Consider the following 20,827-nt stretch of genomic DNA (forward strand, 5'->3'; position numbering starts at 1 on the left):
AAAAATCCGTGGTCTACTCTTAGGAACTGCAACTGACTTTTATTTGTGGTCCGCACTGCCTCGGAGCAGCTTAATTACCCATTCTGAGATCAATAACTCTTATTATAGAAAGATTGCCAAATGTGTCCAGCAGTATAATCCTCAATACTTAAAATAAGACTTAACTCTCACTATCTAAGCCTCAGTGCTTAAAATAAAGCGTAACTAAGATAGAAAGCTGCTTATATTTATTGTATATAAGAACTCTAAAATATTTATAGCTAAAAATCTAAAGTAGTCTAAACACCAAATCTATAATGGAAGAAATATTGCACACAAAGTAACGCTTAGAGGTTATAAAACTGACACATGAAGTTAAAACTTAATGGTAGGTGTGTTGGGGCGGGCGGGGTGTGAATGATAATTACATGAATTAAAAGAAAGAGCATCTTGTCCAAAGATAACGCAGTTCTTACTTCTGTTGTGGTACTTAATTGAAAACAAACGTTTGTCTAAGTGACCTGTATCACGCTGTCACTGGAAGCTAGTTAATGAGGTCAATAAACTCTTAAACGCAAACACTGTAAATGGAAGAGATGCAGAGAAAAATAAGGATAAAATAAATGACGTATGTGTGTGTGTTTAGGAGAGAGAGAGAGAGAGAGAGAAAGAGCGATAGAAAGAAGTAATAAAGAGATTGTTAATATATTCAACTTAACAATAAATACGAAATGTCATTAGAAACAAAACAAAGTACAAAACATGTAGGCCTACCAACAGGGGCAGCGCCTCACAAGGGCAGTAACAATTGTTTAACTTTTGTGCTTTTGGTTAGGAATGTTTGCAATCCACTGACTTAGTCAACTAGGTTTATAAATTTATTACAATATTTTTGCTGAAAAGTAAGTATTTTTGCAATCTTATCATTCTTCAAGAATGTCTATTAATATAATATTAACAATAATATATATTTATTATTCTCTGAGTATTGAAAACTGTATCTACAAATTTGTCTAACAGTTGTACATTACACATTTGAGAACATTATAACAATAGCGAATGAAAGACATGTAGATATCACACTGAATTCCTGATATAATCTTACTAATGTTTTCTGTTTTAAAACATTTTTAAATAGAAAACTAACTGGTTGAAACCTATATCTGCTTGTCCTAGAGTAACTGTATTGGGTTGGATTGAAGTGTGAAAGGTCGTGTTTCCGAGGTTTAAGTTGTTGTAATACCTGGCTGACCTGTAGGTAGAAAGTTCCAATCCAGCCTAAAGATTGAATTTGACCAGCATTTCGTGATATAACGGAGCAGCTATTTACTTACAGAGAACTGTCTCTCTCTCTAGCCTGAGAAAAAAAAAAGGTTATATGCATTGCCTTTGTATTTATAAAACTGAAGAAAGGGTAAAATATGCCAAAAACTTAATCGAAATTTTTGAAAGTTATTTTTTATTATGATGGAGAAGTATTGAGTAAATAATACTACTCTTGTAGTTGCACCTCTCGTGTATAAAACTTGAGGACCATTGAGCTAAATGCTAAAGCGATCTCTCGGGCGCGTACGACAAAAGCACTCGCTGGAATTCATTTGTGAAAGGACAGATAACGGAAATGACGCAAACGGCATGTTTAGAATACGAAATGACCACTTTCATTTCGTGTGCATACGTCACAAAACCAAGGCCACAGAGCCAACGTAACGATGTTTTGAGTCTTAACGCTTTTTAATGCCAATGACGTCGGTCTAATGGCTCTATACAGTGGCTTCTTTTCATTCATAATATACAGCCTTTTTTTTTCAATTCTCAAGAGAAGATATTTTGTATTTTAACTTGTGTAGATTTATGCAATGGAAAACACTGTGTTGTAAGATAAGCAGGATCAGGAGGGATACATTATTAATGAATGTCTATATCACTGTCAACATACGCTAGGGCTGCTGAGTGGTCCAGTGGTGTTCAGCCTATAAATGCGGAGCACGCGCCTGATTTTGTAGGTTCCTTTTGGTTGTTTGGATCTAGAAAGTAGCCTGCTTCAGTTGAAGTAAAGAGATCTAGCGGCTATAGACGTATCAACGGTTATAGGGTACTAATCCCTGTCTCTGAGTATTGAAAACTGTATCTACAAAATTAGAAGACAAGAAGCGTAGTATAAGTCTGTTGTTTGGTAACACTGTCGATTGTATAAGTAGCCACTTACTCAATTTTGGATGACTGGTGTACCACCGCTGACTCTTTGACCTGTTGTTCTTTCTCGGTTCTCTGTATCTCCCTGAGAAGTACAGAATCTTTTTTTTTTTTTCAGCTTCTTCTAATATTCTTCTTATTCTAATGCCGTCCCAGGCTCATTATAACATTTGTACGTCTCATGATATTATTTTGTGGATATTCAACGCTGAAGTAGAAAAGTGTATTATTATTGACAATGTGATTTAAACATTACAATATGTAATAAATGGTAGTATTAAAGTTATTTCAGATATTTGATTTTTTTTTAAATTTATATTCGAAATTGCATTAAAATGAAAAGATTTGTAACATCCATAGTGACTTAAAAAGCTCACTGGTTTATCGATCGATTTTGTCCAAAAGATATTTTTAAAAACTCAAAATCTATTCACTCTAAAGACTGGGACACACATGTATGTCCTTTATTGATCTCATTGATTTCATGGATTTCAACACTTCGATAGTTGTTATTTTTTATTTTTAAAAACGTGAGCTCTATCGACATGACGAAGATCAAATCTTGAACTAGATCTAGATCATTGAAACAGAACCAATGATTTCTACAAGTCTTTTAAAAACCTGTAAGATCAAACTGAGGTCAGCTGTGGACTAAAGTCTGCGTCCTAAAAGCTAATCAGTCTTCAAAAATCAATACGGTTTTTTTTATCTTCTCTATTAGCGTGACTTGTCGCAGTCTGTTCTCGTGTATTTTGTATACTCAATCCTTGCATGCACTTTACTCAATAACTCAAGTGGCTTTCTTATACATATATATGTATATGTATGTATAAGTATGGAAGCCTGCATATAATGCAATATATTTCTAATAAATGTTTTGAGTTTCGACACTTTAAGGACGCCCATGGGACCATCGAACTCTAAAGGTATCTCTAAAGGTATCTGACTTAAGTTGGGGAAAGTAAATGCTGTTGATCGTTGTTCTGGTCACATGACACATCCGTAGACCGTCGGACATAGAAACATTTGACCTTTACATGTCTGCCCTATAGATCTCAAGGTAGTTTTCTTTTTTTGTACTTTTCAATGTTGTTGAAACTTTTGTTTCGATTTTTTGAGAATTATTCAATTTGTAGGAGATTCATCTGGCTATTGACAGGTACATTGAGAGGGTGCAAGTCCATTATGCAATGAACTAGCTATTGACACACAGAGAGGGTGCAAGTCTATATCTGTTAATCTGGCTATTGACACACTGAGAGGGTGCAAGTCTATATCTGTTAATCTGGCTATTGACACACTGAGAGGGTGCAAGTCTATATCTGTTAATCTGACTATTGACACACAGAGAGGGTGCAAGTCTATATCTGTTAATCTGGCTATTGACACACTGTGAGGGTGCAAGTCTATATCTGTTAATCTGACTATTGACACACTGAGAGGATGCAAGTCTATATCTGTTAATCTGACTATTGACACACTGAGAGGATGCAAGTCTATATCTGTTAATCTGACTATTGACACACTGAGAGGATGCAAGTCTATATCTGTTAATCTGACTATTGACACACTGAGAGGGTGCAAGTCTATATCTGTTCGTTTCTATAGATACCATGATGAAACATGTGATTTGGGAAAAATCATTAACAAATAAGTCTTTTGTAAAATTCCAATTTTATTGTTATTTTACTCTATGGGGAGGGGTGGGGGATTGAGTTGTGTTACAATTAACATATTGGGGTTGGGGGGGGGGGGGTAAAAACGTTATTTGTTGGTGTTATGTAACATCCCAGTGTTCCCTAAGGCCTTTATACCCATGGCATATCTGTACTCAAGAATTCTCCTTAGATGCTGCGAGCAGACGATCTATATTTCCTCTTCTTTCTTCTCTGAGTTATGAAACTGGTACAGTTGAAAGGTCAAAGTTGAAAGGTCAAAGTTGATCGTTTGTAATGTTATGACAGTAGGTTTCAACTAGTTCATGGGAATGATGGGGGATGTTATGATGATTAGATTGTCTTAGTTTTTTAGGGGTTTCACCTTCACTGTGTTGTGGACATGGAATTCAGGGGCGTAGCTAGGAGTTGTTCATTGACTGGTGTCCGGGGGGCTTGACCTCTTGGGGGGCCCCTGCGTTTTGCGTAATATTTAATTTTTTTAATGTAAAAAAACACTCATTTGGGGGGGGGCTCGCTTTGCGTGGCTGAGTGGCCCCTTGGTTCTCTCTTACCGAGAGATCTCGAGTTCGCCTATCCTTTAAAGACTAAGAAGTTTGAATTGAAATTAATCTCGAGCTGTTTTTTTTTTCCAACTAAGCTTCCAGAGGCAGCGCTGAGACTTCCCATTTCGCCCCACACCCCAAGTTGACCTAGAAAATTTGAACCAGACCGCTACTGAGCAGACTAGAGAGTAACAGGGAGACTAGTTTTATTTTAAAAAATGATAAAAATAAAATATCGTTGATCTAGATTTTGACTAACCTTGGAGTTTTGTTTTTAAAGGCTGTCTACGCTAAAATAAAAAAATATTGACTAGAAATATTATTTTAAGTTTCTTTCGTACTAATTATCTTCCATGTTTCTTCAGCATGCTCATTGCGTGTTAGTCCTATCATTTTTAACAGGGGTATCTGGGAGGTTTCTGGGAGGTATCTGGCAGGTTTCTGGGAGGTATCTGGCAGGTTTCTTGGAGGTTTCGTATGCTGCCTTTGGGAGCTCAGAGAACTAACGTGTACACACTTTTTACCAGACAGACAGATAGACAGACAGAGTTGATATAAGCTTTGTAATAAAAAGTAATGTTTTCTAAAGGGCTAATTTTTCATTCAAGGCCTCAAGAAAGAAACCAATCCCTTTGGTTATATCTTGATTGTGCTTACATGTACAGTACGAATGTGGTTCGAATTTTTTATCTGTACTGTTATTGTACAGTAGCTATGCTGAGGTTGTCAGATGTAGTGAAACCGAATTTCCATTTGATTGGATCAATAATATTATCTTATCTTATCTTATCTTATATTGCATTGCGCGTGTATAATAGGAAACACTGCTTGTTAAAGGATGTTTTAAAGTATGCGTTACGTATATACATACTAAATGCATTCTTTCACCAAAGTAAATATTTTATTTAATATCTATCTATCTATCTATCTATCTATCTATCTATCTATCAATCTATATTTATATATATTAGGGCACACTTAACTTAGTAATACAATTATTTTTGCAAAATATTGTTTTAGAAAATAACTAAAAGTATATATCAATGCATAAACAAATACATAGAATTATGACTTATCTGTGTAATTTTGTCTCCTGTGTTTTTCTTGATATATTGTACATATTTTCACTATTAATAGTGAATATTTTTCAAAAATGGTGTATTTTTGTGAAAAAAAACTGCTTACATGTTTATTTTTTTTAAAAATTAAACGATTCCCTTTCAGAAAAGAAAAAAGTAGCAGTTGCAAGATCTCAAATCATGAATGTCGAATGTTCAATATCTTTTTTTTTTTTAGCTTCTGTGATCTAAACGAGACGGACCGACGGACAGACAGAGCACACAAAACTCATTGCGGCTATTTCCCTTTCTGGGACCGCTAAAAATTTCTGGTCAAGGGCGATTAATGTTCTTGAATCTCTTATTGATAAAATTGATTCAAATCGAAAGCATGCAAATTATATCTACGTTTCGTTAAAATGGAAGTATTAAATTCTATATTAACTTCAGTCAACCAGATAATGACAGGGGAAGTAATTGCAGTGCTTGGTCATTCATCAGTAGGCAATTTTTAAAAAAAATAGGATTTAGTTTATATTAATATCTGGAGTTTCCATGGTAACCACCTCTCGTCTGGCGGCGGACTTAAACAAACTGAGCGTAATGAGTGTGTATCACCGGGCGTGTGTATGTGTGCTTAAAAGAGAGAGAGAGAGAATGAGAGAGAGAGAGAGAGAGAGATAGAGAGATGATGTACACATATGAGGGTCCCGTAATGTGCTCTGCACATCTGTGACATCACTTCAGGTCATCCTTTATAATTCTATCACATTGTTTATTCAAGAAGAATGAACACTAAAGATAAACATGTGTATATGTTTAGTACTCAGTGTGCGTGTTATTGCGTATGCTTCAGTTCGGAACTGTATTTTCTATGTGACTCGTGTGTCCATAGGTTTAATGGCGGCTTTTTTTTTTCCTAACGAGGGAACAGAAAGGGAAAGCTTTGAAATGGGAATTCCCGGTCTAGTTTTTTTTTTTCCTTTTTTGACTTGCCATCGCTGCTAAATATGGAATGGACATCTGTCTCTTACTCTTTATAGCAAGTCAGGGAGCTTTCTTTAGAAGTAGGTTAATTAAAATCACTGTGGGATTATGTTTGAACTCTGTAGAGCTAAAAGCTTAGAGTACATTCGGAAGAAGAGAAACACAGGTCTGAACTAAATAACGGCTATCAATGTGGCAATACCGGTGATATATATGTTTGATTTGTCAAGATCGATCTATTCCTCAACTGATTGAATAAACAGTGGTGACAAATGTCATGGTCGTTTTAAGAAGCTACATTATATAAAGGGGTCTCTTTATTTCTTCTTTTCACGATTTTACTTAAAAGTCATACTCACAAACATCTAGATACACAATTAGAACGTGGAGACTAACGGTTTATGATTTATCAGTCCCGCGCATAACTCTCTGTCTCTTATGTCTGGGTCTGCCCGTTTCTCTGTTTCTCTCAATCGATATATACACTTATATATATATATACATGACTAGCAATACACATCATGCCATACGCCCGATGATTTTTCCACAGGCTTTATATTAATAAATTTGGCCAGCACACCCCCTTTTCTTTTTTTTTTAATCATAATAAACAGGCCACATTTTAAGGATCAACCTAACATACTTTTTAGCACGTGAGTTAGTGTATCTGTTACAATGAAATTTTACAGTTCGCTCTCTCTCTCTCTCTTACCTTTTCTACCTTCCTATCATTCTCTCACTCTCTCTCTCTATCGAAAAAAAAAGAAAGAAAAAGACTCTAGATCTAGTCAGTGGTATTTTATATATATATATATATATATATATATATATATATATATATATATATATATATATATATATATATATATATTATATATATATATATTTAAATAGTTTTCTTCTATGTATATACAACTAAATGGAACAATCCACGTCTTTCCTGTTCACAATAAGACTGAATTATTGGCCGCTAATCATCATTCTGAAACCGTTTATAGGAAGGCATCAGTTGACCTAAATTCTATATATATATATATATATATTTAAATAGTTTTCTTCTATGTATATACAACTAAATGGAACAATCCACGTCTTTCCTGTTCACAATAAGACTGAATTATTGGCCGCTAATCATCATTCTGAAACCGTTTATAGGAAGGCATCAGTTGACCTAAATTCGCCATTGTAATAGCCACACGAAATCAAATCAACCGCATTGAATATCTTTCCCGGCATTTTCTCTATCCACTTTTTTTCACTCTTTTCTAGAGTTTCTGAATTGAAATCGAGCAGAGATAATTTCATCTTCATTCTAGACCATTCTCCCCTCCATTGGAATACGTTCTATGGCCAGAGGGCAACATTCAACGGACGTAAGAGAGCCCCGGTAGTGTCTGTATTGTTTTCTTCTCTGCGTATAGCGAGACGTGGATGTCCTGCACTAGAATATAGATGGCTCAATTGGTCATTCGATATATATGTTATGATTTGTTTCCTTTGCGCATTGAAATACATATTTAGCTCTCAAACATAAACAGGTTTCTCGATTGTTCTGTTTAAGTTCTGATAGCGAGTGGAGGGGAATAGTTGACCGGAAGTCAAGGCTGGGACATTTTTCGGTGTAAAAAAGTGATAACCGGAAATAGTACGTAATATGCGGATGTGATGATGATAGTGACGTTGCTAACCGGAAGTCACATGTACATAGTTATCATTAATCGTAATACTACCGGAAATATTTGTTAGTTTATTACTTTATACTAGTACATTATGTCAGATGACCCAATTTACAGGATATAGTTCAGGCCAGGTTATTGTCTCTCCTTCTATACTATAATACTTCTGAGCAACCTTCTATGCCCAGTTTATGTGATGCATATAAAAAGAATCAGCGTTGACAAAAAAAAAATGGTGGCATGGCTTTAAGAAAGCAGGACAATCAAATATTGAATTCATGATGATTTTCTAAAATATTTTGGCCCTATACCTTACGTAACCCCCCACCTCCCCCAGATTTCTATTCTGATATTAAGTAGTCGATGTTTAAACAGAAAAGAAAGAGCATCCCGTGTGGTAAACACAAACTAGTTCTATGTACTGAAATTTACGTTGAAAGTACCAGACAGCTTATCATTTCAAACTGTATAAATAGAAGTCTTAGCTTAACCCACTGTCCCATCGCCCCGTTATTCCATACTGAATTAAATTATAGCCAACATTTTTGCCTTTTTCTAGAATTCTATGTTGTCATGTTTCAGTGTTTCATGTGTCATGTCATTTTACCTAATTGACTTTTCTACACCATTTGACAGAGTTGGCAAAGCTCGTAAAGTTCTTTATACTCGGGTTTTACCGTAACACAGTTCGAAACGCGTAGAAGTTATTTCCTAAAAAATCACTCAAACCAATCGCTTACGATAGATCTACTGCCATCATAGATGTCCAATCTTAACACAATACATTTCAGTGTTGTTTTAAATGTCTTTAATCTAATGCACCGTTCCTTGTTAGGTGGCCAAGGCGTAGCCAAGCGGTCTCTCAGCCACACATTTTGGTTCAAGGCGTCTTTCTAGTAATTCTATTTGGTTGTGTTTAAAAAAAAAAACAGCAATCTAAAGTTAACTAGCAACACATTAGTTCTATATATCTAATCTGATGAACTAACAACACATTAGTTCTATATATCTAATCTGATGAACTAACAACACATTAGTTCTATATATCTAATCTGATGAACTAACAACACATTAGTTCTATATATCTAATCTGATGAACTAACAACACATTAGTTCTATATATCTAATCTGATGAACTAACAACACATTAGTTCTATATATCTAATCTGATGAACTAACAACACATTAGTTCTATATATCTAATCGGATGAACTAACAACACATAAGTTCTATATATCTAATCGGATGAACTAACAACACATAAGTTCTATATATCTAATCGGATGAACCACGACAAAGATAATAATGTTTCGGTACTATTTGTTTATTAATCAAATGCACATCCCAGCCATATCAAAGTCGTCCAGCCTTGGAGCATTGGATCAAAATTGGCGCGAGTGCAGGGGCGTGTCAGGGGAACTCGAAACCTATCTCTATAGGATATTTTTTACATTTTGAAAAAAGTATTATTACACTATACAAATGCATGGATATATTTAATTATTGAATACCAAGATAAAATTTCGATTTAACTAAATAACTTCTAGTGAGTCAGGTGTTTATATCGATGGGGCACATCGGGAACGTATCAATAAGACGTATGAAAATGATGTCTGATACTAATAATCAAAATAAGATTATAATATTTGTAAAAAATATTTGTTAGTTGCATTTTTTTTAGAAATGGAAACGTAATAAGATTTTTTCCGAAATAAAAAAAAATAAATGTAAAAGTGAAAAAAAAAAACGTTTAAAGTTGAGAAATGTTTTAGCACATAAAAATAATCATTATATCACGCCCATGTCTTCATTAGAAATGTCAATTGTATTTAAAGTCATTAATTGTCTTAATTATTTTGAAAACTTCGTTGCATAAACAAAGACAAGAGAGAGAGAGAGTTAACTTCTGGCCTGTGGCGTGCTACATGAACTTGAGCTTAGAACTCCAATGGCCTGTTTTCTGAAAGGTAGTAACCGCTGGACCACACATTGATAGACTCTAGCTTGACTTTTTACAGAGGATCTTTTTTTTTTTAATTTGGGATTTCACTTGAGCTGAGTCTTCCAAGCGTCTCCATTCAACACGGTCACCTTTTTACGTAGCCCTCCTTCCCCCCCCCCAACATGTCAAGAATGAAATGGAAACCAGAGTGAACAGGGCCTAACGTTCTAGCTGGAAGTGCACACTGCACCGAACATGATAGGATTTCATGTAGCCAAGAGTTTACATGTAGCTCAAAGTGCACTGAGCTGCTAGGATGTCATCTACATCTGTGTGCGCTCAGCTGCTAGGATGTCATCTACATCAGTATGCGCTGAGCTGTAATGATGTCATCTACATCAGTATGCGCTGAGCTGTAATGATGTCATCTACATCAGTATGCGCTGAGCTGTAATGATGTCATCTACATCAGTATGCGCTGAGCTGTAATGATGTCATCTACATCAGTATGCGCTGAGCTGTAATGATGTCATCTGCATCAGTGTGCGCTGAGCTGCTATGATGTTATTTTGACCAGTGGCAAGGCAACGATGTAGCCCACAGTGTCATTTCATTGTACTTCTACACACGGGCTCATACAGGTTTAAAATACATAAATACAATACAATAAACTCCATTTTTATTGACACCTTTCTCAGGCTTTCAATATTAGGTTAGAAACATAATACACATTTTATCTGAAGATGTTAAAGAATTGTCATTAACTCATCTTTGCACAATTATTTTTTGCCGAAGACAATACATGAATCAATTTTTAAAAATTAACAAATTAGCTAATTAATTAGTGGTAATTACTTTTTGTTGTATACAGAAAAGGGAGATAAATCTTGCAGTAACTGCGCGGTTCTTGTTTTTCAAGAAGTATTTTTTAAGAATCTATTTTGCTTGTTGTACGTCTGCAGATCCAAGCAGCTGATCAAGGACGCTCTCCTGAGTAATGAGTTCATCAAAGTGCTGGCAGTGTCACAGCTCCGGGAAGTCATTGATTGTATGTACGAGAAGAAAGTCACCAAGAGTTCCTACATTATACGGGAAGGGGAGAGAGGGGAACACCTCTACGTCTGCGCAGGTAAGTTTGGAAATTATGGGATGCTCCTTTTGTGTGTGTGTGTGCAATATCAATGAGTAGCTTCTATTGACTAAAGGGTTGTTCTACTTTGATAGCAATCATTAAATCACGGATGTGATCATTTTAATCCGCGTGGCGATATTTTGTATTGGTCACCAATATTTGTTAAGTAGTTTTATACAATGTACTGGACTGTTTCTCAAAATAAAAAATACATAAAATTCAAAGGGCGATTGCTGACATACCTATATGATGTGAACCTGGCCTAACTGATGTCTTATAATGAATATCTAATTGTTTTGTAAAGGGTCAGACTCTTATTCCTGAAGAAAAAAACATTTCCGTAAAGAAATTTTTTTTTAAAAATTACTTTAGTTCAGTATTTATTGTTCGGAGTATGCTGTGCAGTTCACGCGATAATACGAAAAACTACTTATTAATTGTAGTTTTAAATTAGGCTCCACTTATATGCATAGTAAATAGATTTTTTCTCTTTTTTAAAAAAAAGTTAACATGTTTTTGTGTAAATTTAGTAGTTAATATAAAATAATTTATTTAACCTAGCAATACAAATGTAAAAAAAATAATATTTTGACAAAAAATCTAAAACCGTTTGCTTAAATGTGTCAACAATATGGCAGATACTATCCTCTCCTACTATAAGCCTCCAGTGTTTGTTACTATTAATTGTGAATTGTTTTAAAAGTGGTGTATTTTTTTATGGAAAAAAAATGCTTGCATGAGTGATTTTAAAAATTAGATTTTTCGCTTTCAGAAAAGAAAAAAGTAGCCGTTGCATCAGAACTTTGAATGGATCTAAAATATTATGATGTTGGATTTTCACTACTTTTTCTAGTTTAAGAGATCTAAACGGGACGGACGGACAGTCATTCCACACAAAACTAATAGCGTCTTTTCACCTTTCGGGGGCCGCTAAAACCTTTTTTTCTATTTCCTAGGTTCTATATTTGAACTTTGGCTTTTCTGTTTGCAACGTTGCCCCTGTAAGACAGTGTTTGTTATCATTGTCCATCTTAGTAGGGAATATGACATTTGGTTAGTGTTGTGTAAATCTAAATGGACCATCAAATTCTGTTTTGTTTGTTATCATTGTCCATCTGAGTATGGAATATGACATTTTGTTAGTGTTGTGTAAATCTAAATGGACCATCAAATTCTGTTTAGTTTGTTATCATTGTCCATCTCAGTATGGAATATGACATTTTGTTAGTGTTGTGTAAATCTAAATGGACCATCAAATTCTGTTTTGTTTGTTATCATTGTCCATCTCAGTATGGAATATGACATATATATATATTGGTTCGCAAGCTATATGCTGTTTATAATGACCGGAACATCATTTTCTTTTTAATTGTAACTTTTTATTAATCGGGCCATACTTTAACGATCCCCATAACCTACTCTTTAGCCCGTGAATTATTGTATCTTTCTCTCTTTCTATTTCCTTCTCTCTCTCTCTCTCTCTCTCTCTCTCTCTCTCTCTCTCTATATATATATATATATATATATATATATATATATATATATATATATATATATATATATATATATATATATATATATATATCATGGGCGTAGCCAGGATTTTTTTTCGGGAGGGGTTTTGGGGGGGGGGGGGCCCCGCGGAAAAAAATTATATGTGTGTGTGTGTACAGCGCGGGGGCAAAGCCCCGCCGCCGAGCACTATTTCTGGTATTGAAAGCTAACAAAATGCATATTCTGAGGTATCTACAGTGCATTATCTTGCTATTAAAAAGTTTTATTTCAAAAACCTAATGTGCTATTCTTACTGACTTAGACCCTCTCGCGCCGTTCGGCGCATTTTCCGGAAAGCTGTTTCCGCAACTCTTACTTTGCGTAATTCATTTTGTCGGAGAACATGTCCCGCAAAACCTCATGCGACGCTCTGTCACAACCTTACTAAGGATTCGACTCCCAGTTTGGCATAGGATTTCTTTGATTCAGACCCGATCTCTATGACTGACTTCTAAAATCTGTCTTAGCCATCTTTGTTGAGCCACATATAGTGTTTTTCAATTTCGGCAGAAGACTATTCACACTTTATTAATGGAGCCCAAGCCACTGGTAGAAATTTGTAACCTTTCTTGACTACGCTCTTGGAATTACATGCCTGTATTTCGCTTTAGATTTTATATGGAAAAGGAAAGTTTTTTCGTCAATTCAGCTGTTGAGGGGTTTTAAACAAAAATATCTCTGGAGTTTTTTTGTTGTTTTTTTTTAAATTCAAAACCCCATTTAGCTACGATCATAGAATTTGGTGACTGTAGTTTGCTTTAAAATAATATTGAAGAGAGAGGTTTTCAACTCTAAATGCTCTGTAGGGGAATTTTAAACTCAAAACCATCTGGAGGGGTTTTTGACTTTAAAGAAAAAGCCATCTGGAGGAGGGGATTTAAACTCAAAACCCCTTTGGCTACGCTCATAGATTTTATAGTGTGTAATTTGCTTTTTTTTTTTTATATTGAAGAGGTACTTTTTAGCTTCAAACCCCAACTGGAGGGGGGGGGGGTTTAAACTCAAAACCCCTTTGGTTACGCTCATAAAATTTTCAATGTGTAATTTGCTTTTTTATATTGAAGAGGGGTTTATCGTAAATTTTGGAGGGGGTTTTAAAATCAAAATCTTCCTTAACTGTGCTGTTGGAATTTGGGGATAGCTGTTTGCATTTTTTTTTTGTTTTGCTTTATAGAAGAGTGGGATTTAACTGCTAAAACCTCTGGTAGGGGGTTTAAAACTCAAAACCCCCTGTAGGGGGTTTTAAACTCAAAGCCCCTGGTAGGGGGTTTTAAACTCAAAACCCCCCTGGTAGAGGGATTTGTATCTCAAAATCCCCTGATAGGGTTTTTAAAATCTCAAAACCCCCTGGTAGGGGGGTTTAAACTCAAAACCCCCTGGTACAGGGTTTTTAACTCAAAACCCCCTCGGCTGTGCAGTGGTAAGTGATGATTTAGTATTAAAATTTCACCTAAAATAAACAAAATGAAAGCAAAAATCAGTCACTTAATTCCGTTCCCCCGCAGGCGCGGGGGGGGGGGATTTCATTTCGGGGGGGTTTGAACCCCAAGAACCCCCCCCCCTGGCTACGCCCATGATATATATATATATATATATATATATTTCTCTCTCTCTCTGGAACCACCTCGTTATTTTTGGTTGTTGTTGTTTTTCACTCTGCGTATCGTAATGTTCTCTTACATAGACTTTTGACTTGAATTCGAATGACACGCCACCACACTACATTTATTATAGCCTGTGAATTATAGAACACATGAATATATAAAATAACACCGACTCCCATCCCCGAAAACAAATTTGATAATCCAATAATTCTTCACATTCACTCTGACAATTCTGTAGGTAAAATTATTATAGTCTTAGCTTTTTTTGGGTGAAAAAAAAAGGAAAAAAAATCTTTTTGATGTTATCGGTGTTGTTCTGTTGTTCATCATTTCAACCGTGTCAAATAAAATCGGATACGAGAATACTATTTAACAATAGGCAAATTAAAAGTAAGTTAAATTAGGGGAAAAAGACAATATACTTTAACAATACGGATGTCTTGTTTTGTGCTATTTGTATATATGCTTTATATAAGGAATGCGGCCTTTCGAGGAAAAAAATAAAACAAAATACAAAGCTTTAATGTAAAACATGTGTTTGATTTTTGCGAATTGCGGCGTTCAATCTGCGATTCTGTCTAAACCGTTTCTTAGGAAGCACCTAAGATGTAATTCGTTCCTCAGTTGCTGAGATCTCTTGATACATATATAAATAAATGGCTGAATGAATCAGTCAATCGGTGATATTTCATGTTTATGATATTATGATATAGATTGGAAACAAATTATAATTAGATCTAGTCAATTTTGTAGACCTGTCAGTGGTGCTGCTGGTTAAGGGGAGATAAATCAGAGATTATAGAAATGTTGCCCTGGACACTCCAGCATCATTAATTATCATCTCTCCAACTCTTACACAAATGTGAAATTAATGATTCGAACATGATCAATGAGACCGTTCTTTGAAAAAATACCACGCTGGGATTACACCACCGTGACCACACTGCGTTCTCCTTGTAACCTGACATTTGTCTATAGAGGACAGTTCTTATGGACGTAGGAGACGGATTAAGCTGAAAAATGTCGACATTTCGGTAAAATCTTTCTTAAGTCGGTATTTGAGAGAGCATCACTGGTAGCGCAAAGTGCAGTCATTTCAATTTGGTATTCAATAGAGCCTCCTAGCTAAGTTACATTTAATATTGGATTAGAAAAAAAACTTGATCAGCGGCTGGAAAATGTCCACAGATTTTATCAATTTATTCGAGTGATATGTAAATTATTATTTTTTTTTTGCTTTTGTTGGAAAACCAATTCCAATTCATCGACTAAAATGTACTTATTTATTTGTTTCTTGGTGAATTCTACAATCTCATTTCATCTTCGAATGGTTCTTAGAAAGGATGACTCCCGGGTCATATGGTCTGAGGTTAGATGTTCTTTTACTTTCCTTGGTGCTACAAGTAGGAAACATTTCTAAGTGAGTACATGTCCTCAGATTGGAAAGCAGAGTTCGGGCCAAAGCAGAGGCGTAAGGGGCCCCGGCTGCCACCCTCATAGTGGTGCCACACACAGCCTATATTTCTATGTGATGTTCGTGAAATATGGAAGGGGGTAGGGCGCACATTTTGCTCACAACGCCTTTGAGTCCCATTTAGTTTACTCACGTCGTGGTGTCGGACTCTTACTATATGTCAACTTATAGGTGGTCTGGACATTCACGTCGTGGTGTCGGACTCTTACTATATGTCAACTTATAGGTGGTCTGGACATTCACGTCGTGGTGTCGGACTCTTACTATATGTCAACTTATAGGTGGTCTGGACATTCACGTCGTGGTGTCGGACTCTTACTATATGTCAACTTATAGGTGGTCTGGACATGAAATAGTTAGTTTAAAATCGTTTGGAGAAACAGAACTCAGAATGACAGAGAAATGAACAGATTCACAGAGAGATGAACAGACTCACAAACAGAGAGATGAACAGACTCACAAACAGAGAGATGAACAGATTCACAAACGGAGAGATGAACAGAGAGATTAACAGATTCACAAACAGAGAGATGAACAGAGAGATGAACAGATTCACAAACAGAGAGATGAAATGAGAGATGAACAGATTCATAAACAGAGATGAACAGAGAGATGAACAGAGAGATGAACAGAGAGATGAACAGAGAGATGAACAGATTCACAAACAGAGAGATGAACAGAGAGATGAACAGATTCACAAACAGAGATGAACAGATTCACAAACAGAGAGATGAACAGATTCACAAACAGAGAGATGAACAGATTCACAAACAGAAAGATGAATAGATTCACAAACAGAGAGATGAACAGATAGACAGAGTGATGAACAGAGAGATGAACAGATTCACAAACAGAGAGATGAACAGAGAGATGAACAGAGAGATGAACAGATTCACAAACAGAGATGAACAGAGAGATGAACAGAGAGATGAACAGAGAGATGAACAGAGAGATGAACAGATTCACAAACAGAGAGATGAACCCACTAACACAGAGAGAACGACTAACAGATTGACGAACTGATTGCCACGACGTAGAGACTTCCTATTGACTTGGTCAAGCTCTGAAGACCTAAACGGTCAACACAGCTTCACACTTTCTCCCTTATTGGTACTTGAAATCGATCCCGAAACAGATCAATAGTAATGATTACAATAACTTGGTCACGTGCTGATCCTTTCCCCTGTTTGGTATAGTGCTGTGTCACCCCAGATAACTGTTTCGTCATTCCAAGTCACTGAAAATAACTATTTTGTTATATTATGTCACCCCAGATAACTGTTTCTTCATTCCAAGTCACTAAAAATAACTATTTTATTATATTATGTCACCCCAGATAACTGTTTCGTCATTCCAAGTCACTAAAAATAACTATTTTGTTATATTATGTCACCCCAGATAACTATTTCGTCATTCCAAGTCACTAAAAATAGCTACTGATGTTTTACTTTTATCTATTTATGTACGATATGAGAATACGAAACACATTTTTTCCCTTTGTTTATCTAACTTTGGAAGGTTTTTGTTAAAGATTATGTTTAATCTTTTGAATTTAATTCAACAATTCTGCACTAGTCCGATAAAAAGTGTAAAAATGGCCACTTATTAGATAGGACAATTAGCATGCTACAGAGACAATGTAATTTGTAGGTACACGAAACGGGTTGACAAAAAGGATTTTCTGCTGTACGGTATTTTAATTTATTTTCATCTTGCGATCTATGGGGGCAGATGATGTTAAGGTCATCTGTTTCTCTGGCCAACGGTTAACGAGCAGGTGTTATGTGGCCAGCGCAACGACCAACTAAAGTCAGGTACTTATTAGAGTTGGATGGATTCAGGGTCGTCCTAAAAATCCCTAAATTAAAAATCCCTGTCTTCACCGAGATTCGCAGGACCTTAGTTTGGAAACCAAGCACTTAACCATTCGAACACCGCGCCCCCTTATGTGGGGCATATTTGGGTAATATTCTCTCTCTGTCTCTCTCTCTCACTCTCTGTATGTTTGTGAGTGTGAAGACAAAAGGAAATAAAACATTACTTTCTTACAATAACATGATTATTTTGAACAGCCCGTCATCTCATTACAATATGGTAATAAGGGGAAGCAACTGGGAAGGCTAGAAAAGGTCAAAATGTCATAAAAATGTAAATTTCTTTAATTTGACCCCAGACTTATGTCCCCATTAAAACAACGTTGTATCTAATGTGCCGTGTGGTCTGAAGAGAATTCCACTGACCTAAATAACAATGTACTTTAGTTTTACAACGTCTGCTTCGTGTCAAAGTTTCAATAATATGAGTTCTCGTGCAGAAGATACAAATTGTACATATGAGGTAATATTCAAACGTGGAGGCAATTACTCTAGTCATACTATGACCAACTTATGCACAGTTCAGTAGACTTTAGAGTCTATGGTGTCGGAAGAATCATGCCACGGCGTCAGTAAAACCATAAAACAACATGTGTTTAATTATGCCACGACGTCAGTAGAATCATGTTATGAGGTCAGTAGAATCATGACATGAGGTCAGTAAAATCATAGTTCGACGTCATTTAATTATTGACATAACGTCAGTGAAATCATGAAACAACGTCAGTGGAGGTAAATCAAATCACAGCCTTGATAATATCGTGGCTGTCATCAGGCTATTGTATCTGCTTTGGATACTATTTGGAATCCAATATCCAGATCAGATGTTCCTCGCTCCTCAGATTATAGAATGTAATTTCTTATTTTATTGTTGGGGAAAATCATTAAAAACTAATAAGACAACATCTTTGAGTCCATTTACCTTGATCGTAGTGTCTCGTGGAACCTGTGAGACTCAGTTATGATGACCTAAATATTTTCCACTACTGATGCAGACAAAGCCAGTGGAGTAACCTGATGAAACTCTACAAGAAGACATGTCTTAATCCTAGGCTTTATTGAACAAGAATGACAGTACGGATATGTCTATCTTTGGGTATCAAATGTGACCTTCCTTATCAAGTATTATTCGATCAGAAAACCGGTCTAATAAATTTAAATAAAAAACAACTAATGAGCAATTCGCATACATAAATGTCATTTTGAAGATCGGCTCAATCTGTGATGCCCAAACCAAGTCACGTGGCCGGCATTGAACCTTGAAACTTCTGCTTACAATCCACAATAAAGCTGAAGACACGGGGGATCGATTCCATTGGACTCGAGGATTTTTTAATAATTTTTTTTGCGGCCCATGCACAGACTTTGGAAATGAATAAAGAACAGACTAAGTATGTGCACCACTGGTTTAAATTGACACACACAAAAAATGAATTTTCTTTTAAAATGAAACCTAATAGAGACTATACTCCTTCTTTGTAATTGTCTTAGTTCAAGTTCTAGGCCAACGGACGCTTACCTCCATCTGCCTGTCTGATCAACTGTCCTGTCTGGGAAACATCCTAGCAGATGTAAATTGTACACCCTTATTACCGGCTAAGACGCTAAATTAAGAGTGTTATGAAGTGTGTGTGTGTGCGTCTATGGTGATGGTGGTAAGAAGAGCCGGCCCTAACAATTGTGGGGCTCTTTGGGAAACGGATTGCGCAGGGCCCTGTCTGGAAAAGGATAATTAAGAATTTTTATTAGAAAATAAATCCGTCTTTGCATTACCTTATTGAATAACACCTCCAAAATGACTATTTTGTCTATTTTTTTCTGGAGATTTTTTACAATTTCAGGAAATCTCCAAGACTATTTCGATTTATCTGCGGGAACCCTGTTTTAAGTTATAATGGTTTAAGAAATTACACCTGGAATTAGCGCGGGGCTAATGAAAGTGTGGTTCACTGCGGCCGCATAGGTTGCAGTGGCCTAAGGTCGGCCCTGTTAGCGATCAGATGTGAATGATGCAACATAGATGGCATTGCCGTCACTTGGTCTTAATCAGGCAGACGGCTCCACAACGTAAGGCTGAAAGGTTGTGTTATTGCAGTGAGCTAGATTTTAAGAAACATTATTACTAAAAGTAAAGTCTGCTACATTTATTTCATTTGATCAACTTGATTTAGTCTAGATTAGAAATAAAGTTCTATATAGTGTTGTTCACAAAAGGAAATTATTTGAAGTTGTATTAGTTCAGATACATTGCGCCTACAACAGTTTAGTGGTCTACCAGCAGTTTAGTGGTCTACCAGCAGTTTAGTGGTCTACCAGCAGTTTAGTGGTCTACCAGCAGTTTAGTGGTCTACCAGCAGTTTAGTGGTCTACCAGCAGTTTAGTGGTCTACCAGCAGTTTAGTGGTCTACCAGCAGTTTAGTGGTCTACCAGCAGTTTAGTGGTCTACCAGCAGTTTAGTGGTCTACCAGCAGTTTAGTGGTCTACCAGCAGTTTAGTGCTCTACCAGCAGTTTAGTGCTCTACCAGCAGTTTGGTGCTACAAGTCAACGACCGGTAACACAGAGTCGATGCAAAACTCCTGTCTTATGCCTTCTCTCATTTAAATCGGCCCCTTGTGGACCGGTGTGTAGATATTGGCATGTTTGTTGGGGCTTTCTTCCATCCCCACCAGTGCAATGGACTCAATCCTTACGCATCCTCCTACTGGAGTTCTGGTTTACTTCCCAGTTGGCCGAATCGCCTCCTCTAACGTCCATTTTCACCAGAGCGCAACGTTGAGACTGATAAGTATTAATGGCAATAAGATACCATAAAATATGATCATGAAAGTGATAAGGTAAGACCAGCACAATGATAAGGTAAGACCAGCACAATGATAAAATAAGACCAGCACAATAAGATAAGACCAGCACATTGATAAGATAAGACCAGCACATTGATAAGATAAGACCAGCACAATGATAAGATAAGACCAGCACAATGATAAGATAAGACCAGCACAATGATAAGATAAGACCAGCACATTGATAAGATAAGACCAGCACATTGATAAGATAAGACCAGCACAATAATAAGATAAGACCAGCACATTGATAAGATAAGACCAGCACATTGATACGATGACGAAGAAC

The 20,827-nt window shown here is 36.2% G+C and overlaps 1 protein-coding gene across 14 annotated transcripts in view; it reads left to right on the forward strand.

Annotated features, from left to right (window-relative positions):
• The window catches only part of LOC106054487 (cGMP-dependent protein kinase 1-like), a 275,978-nt gene that overhangs the window by 154,833 nt on the left and 100,318 nt on the right, over positions 1-20,827 (forward strand). For all 14 annotated transcript variants that reach the window (XM_056020546.1, XM_056020547.1, XM_056020548.1 and 11 more), the window contains exon 4: positions 11,022-11,188. In XM_056020546.1, the coding sequence (XP_055876521.1) occupies positions 11,022-11,188 (167 nt within the window). The remainder of the gene's footprint in view (positions 1-11,021; positions 11,189-20,827) is intronic.

The sequence above is a fragment of the Biomphalaria glabrata genome, chromosome 2, assembly GCF_947242115.1.
Source record: "Biomphalaria glabrata chromosome 2, xgBioGlab47.1, whole genome shotgun sequence".
Taxonomy (NCBI): Eukaryota; Metazoa; Mollusca; class Gastropoda; family Planorbidae; genus Biomphalaria; species Biomphalaria glabrata.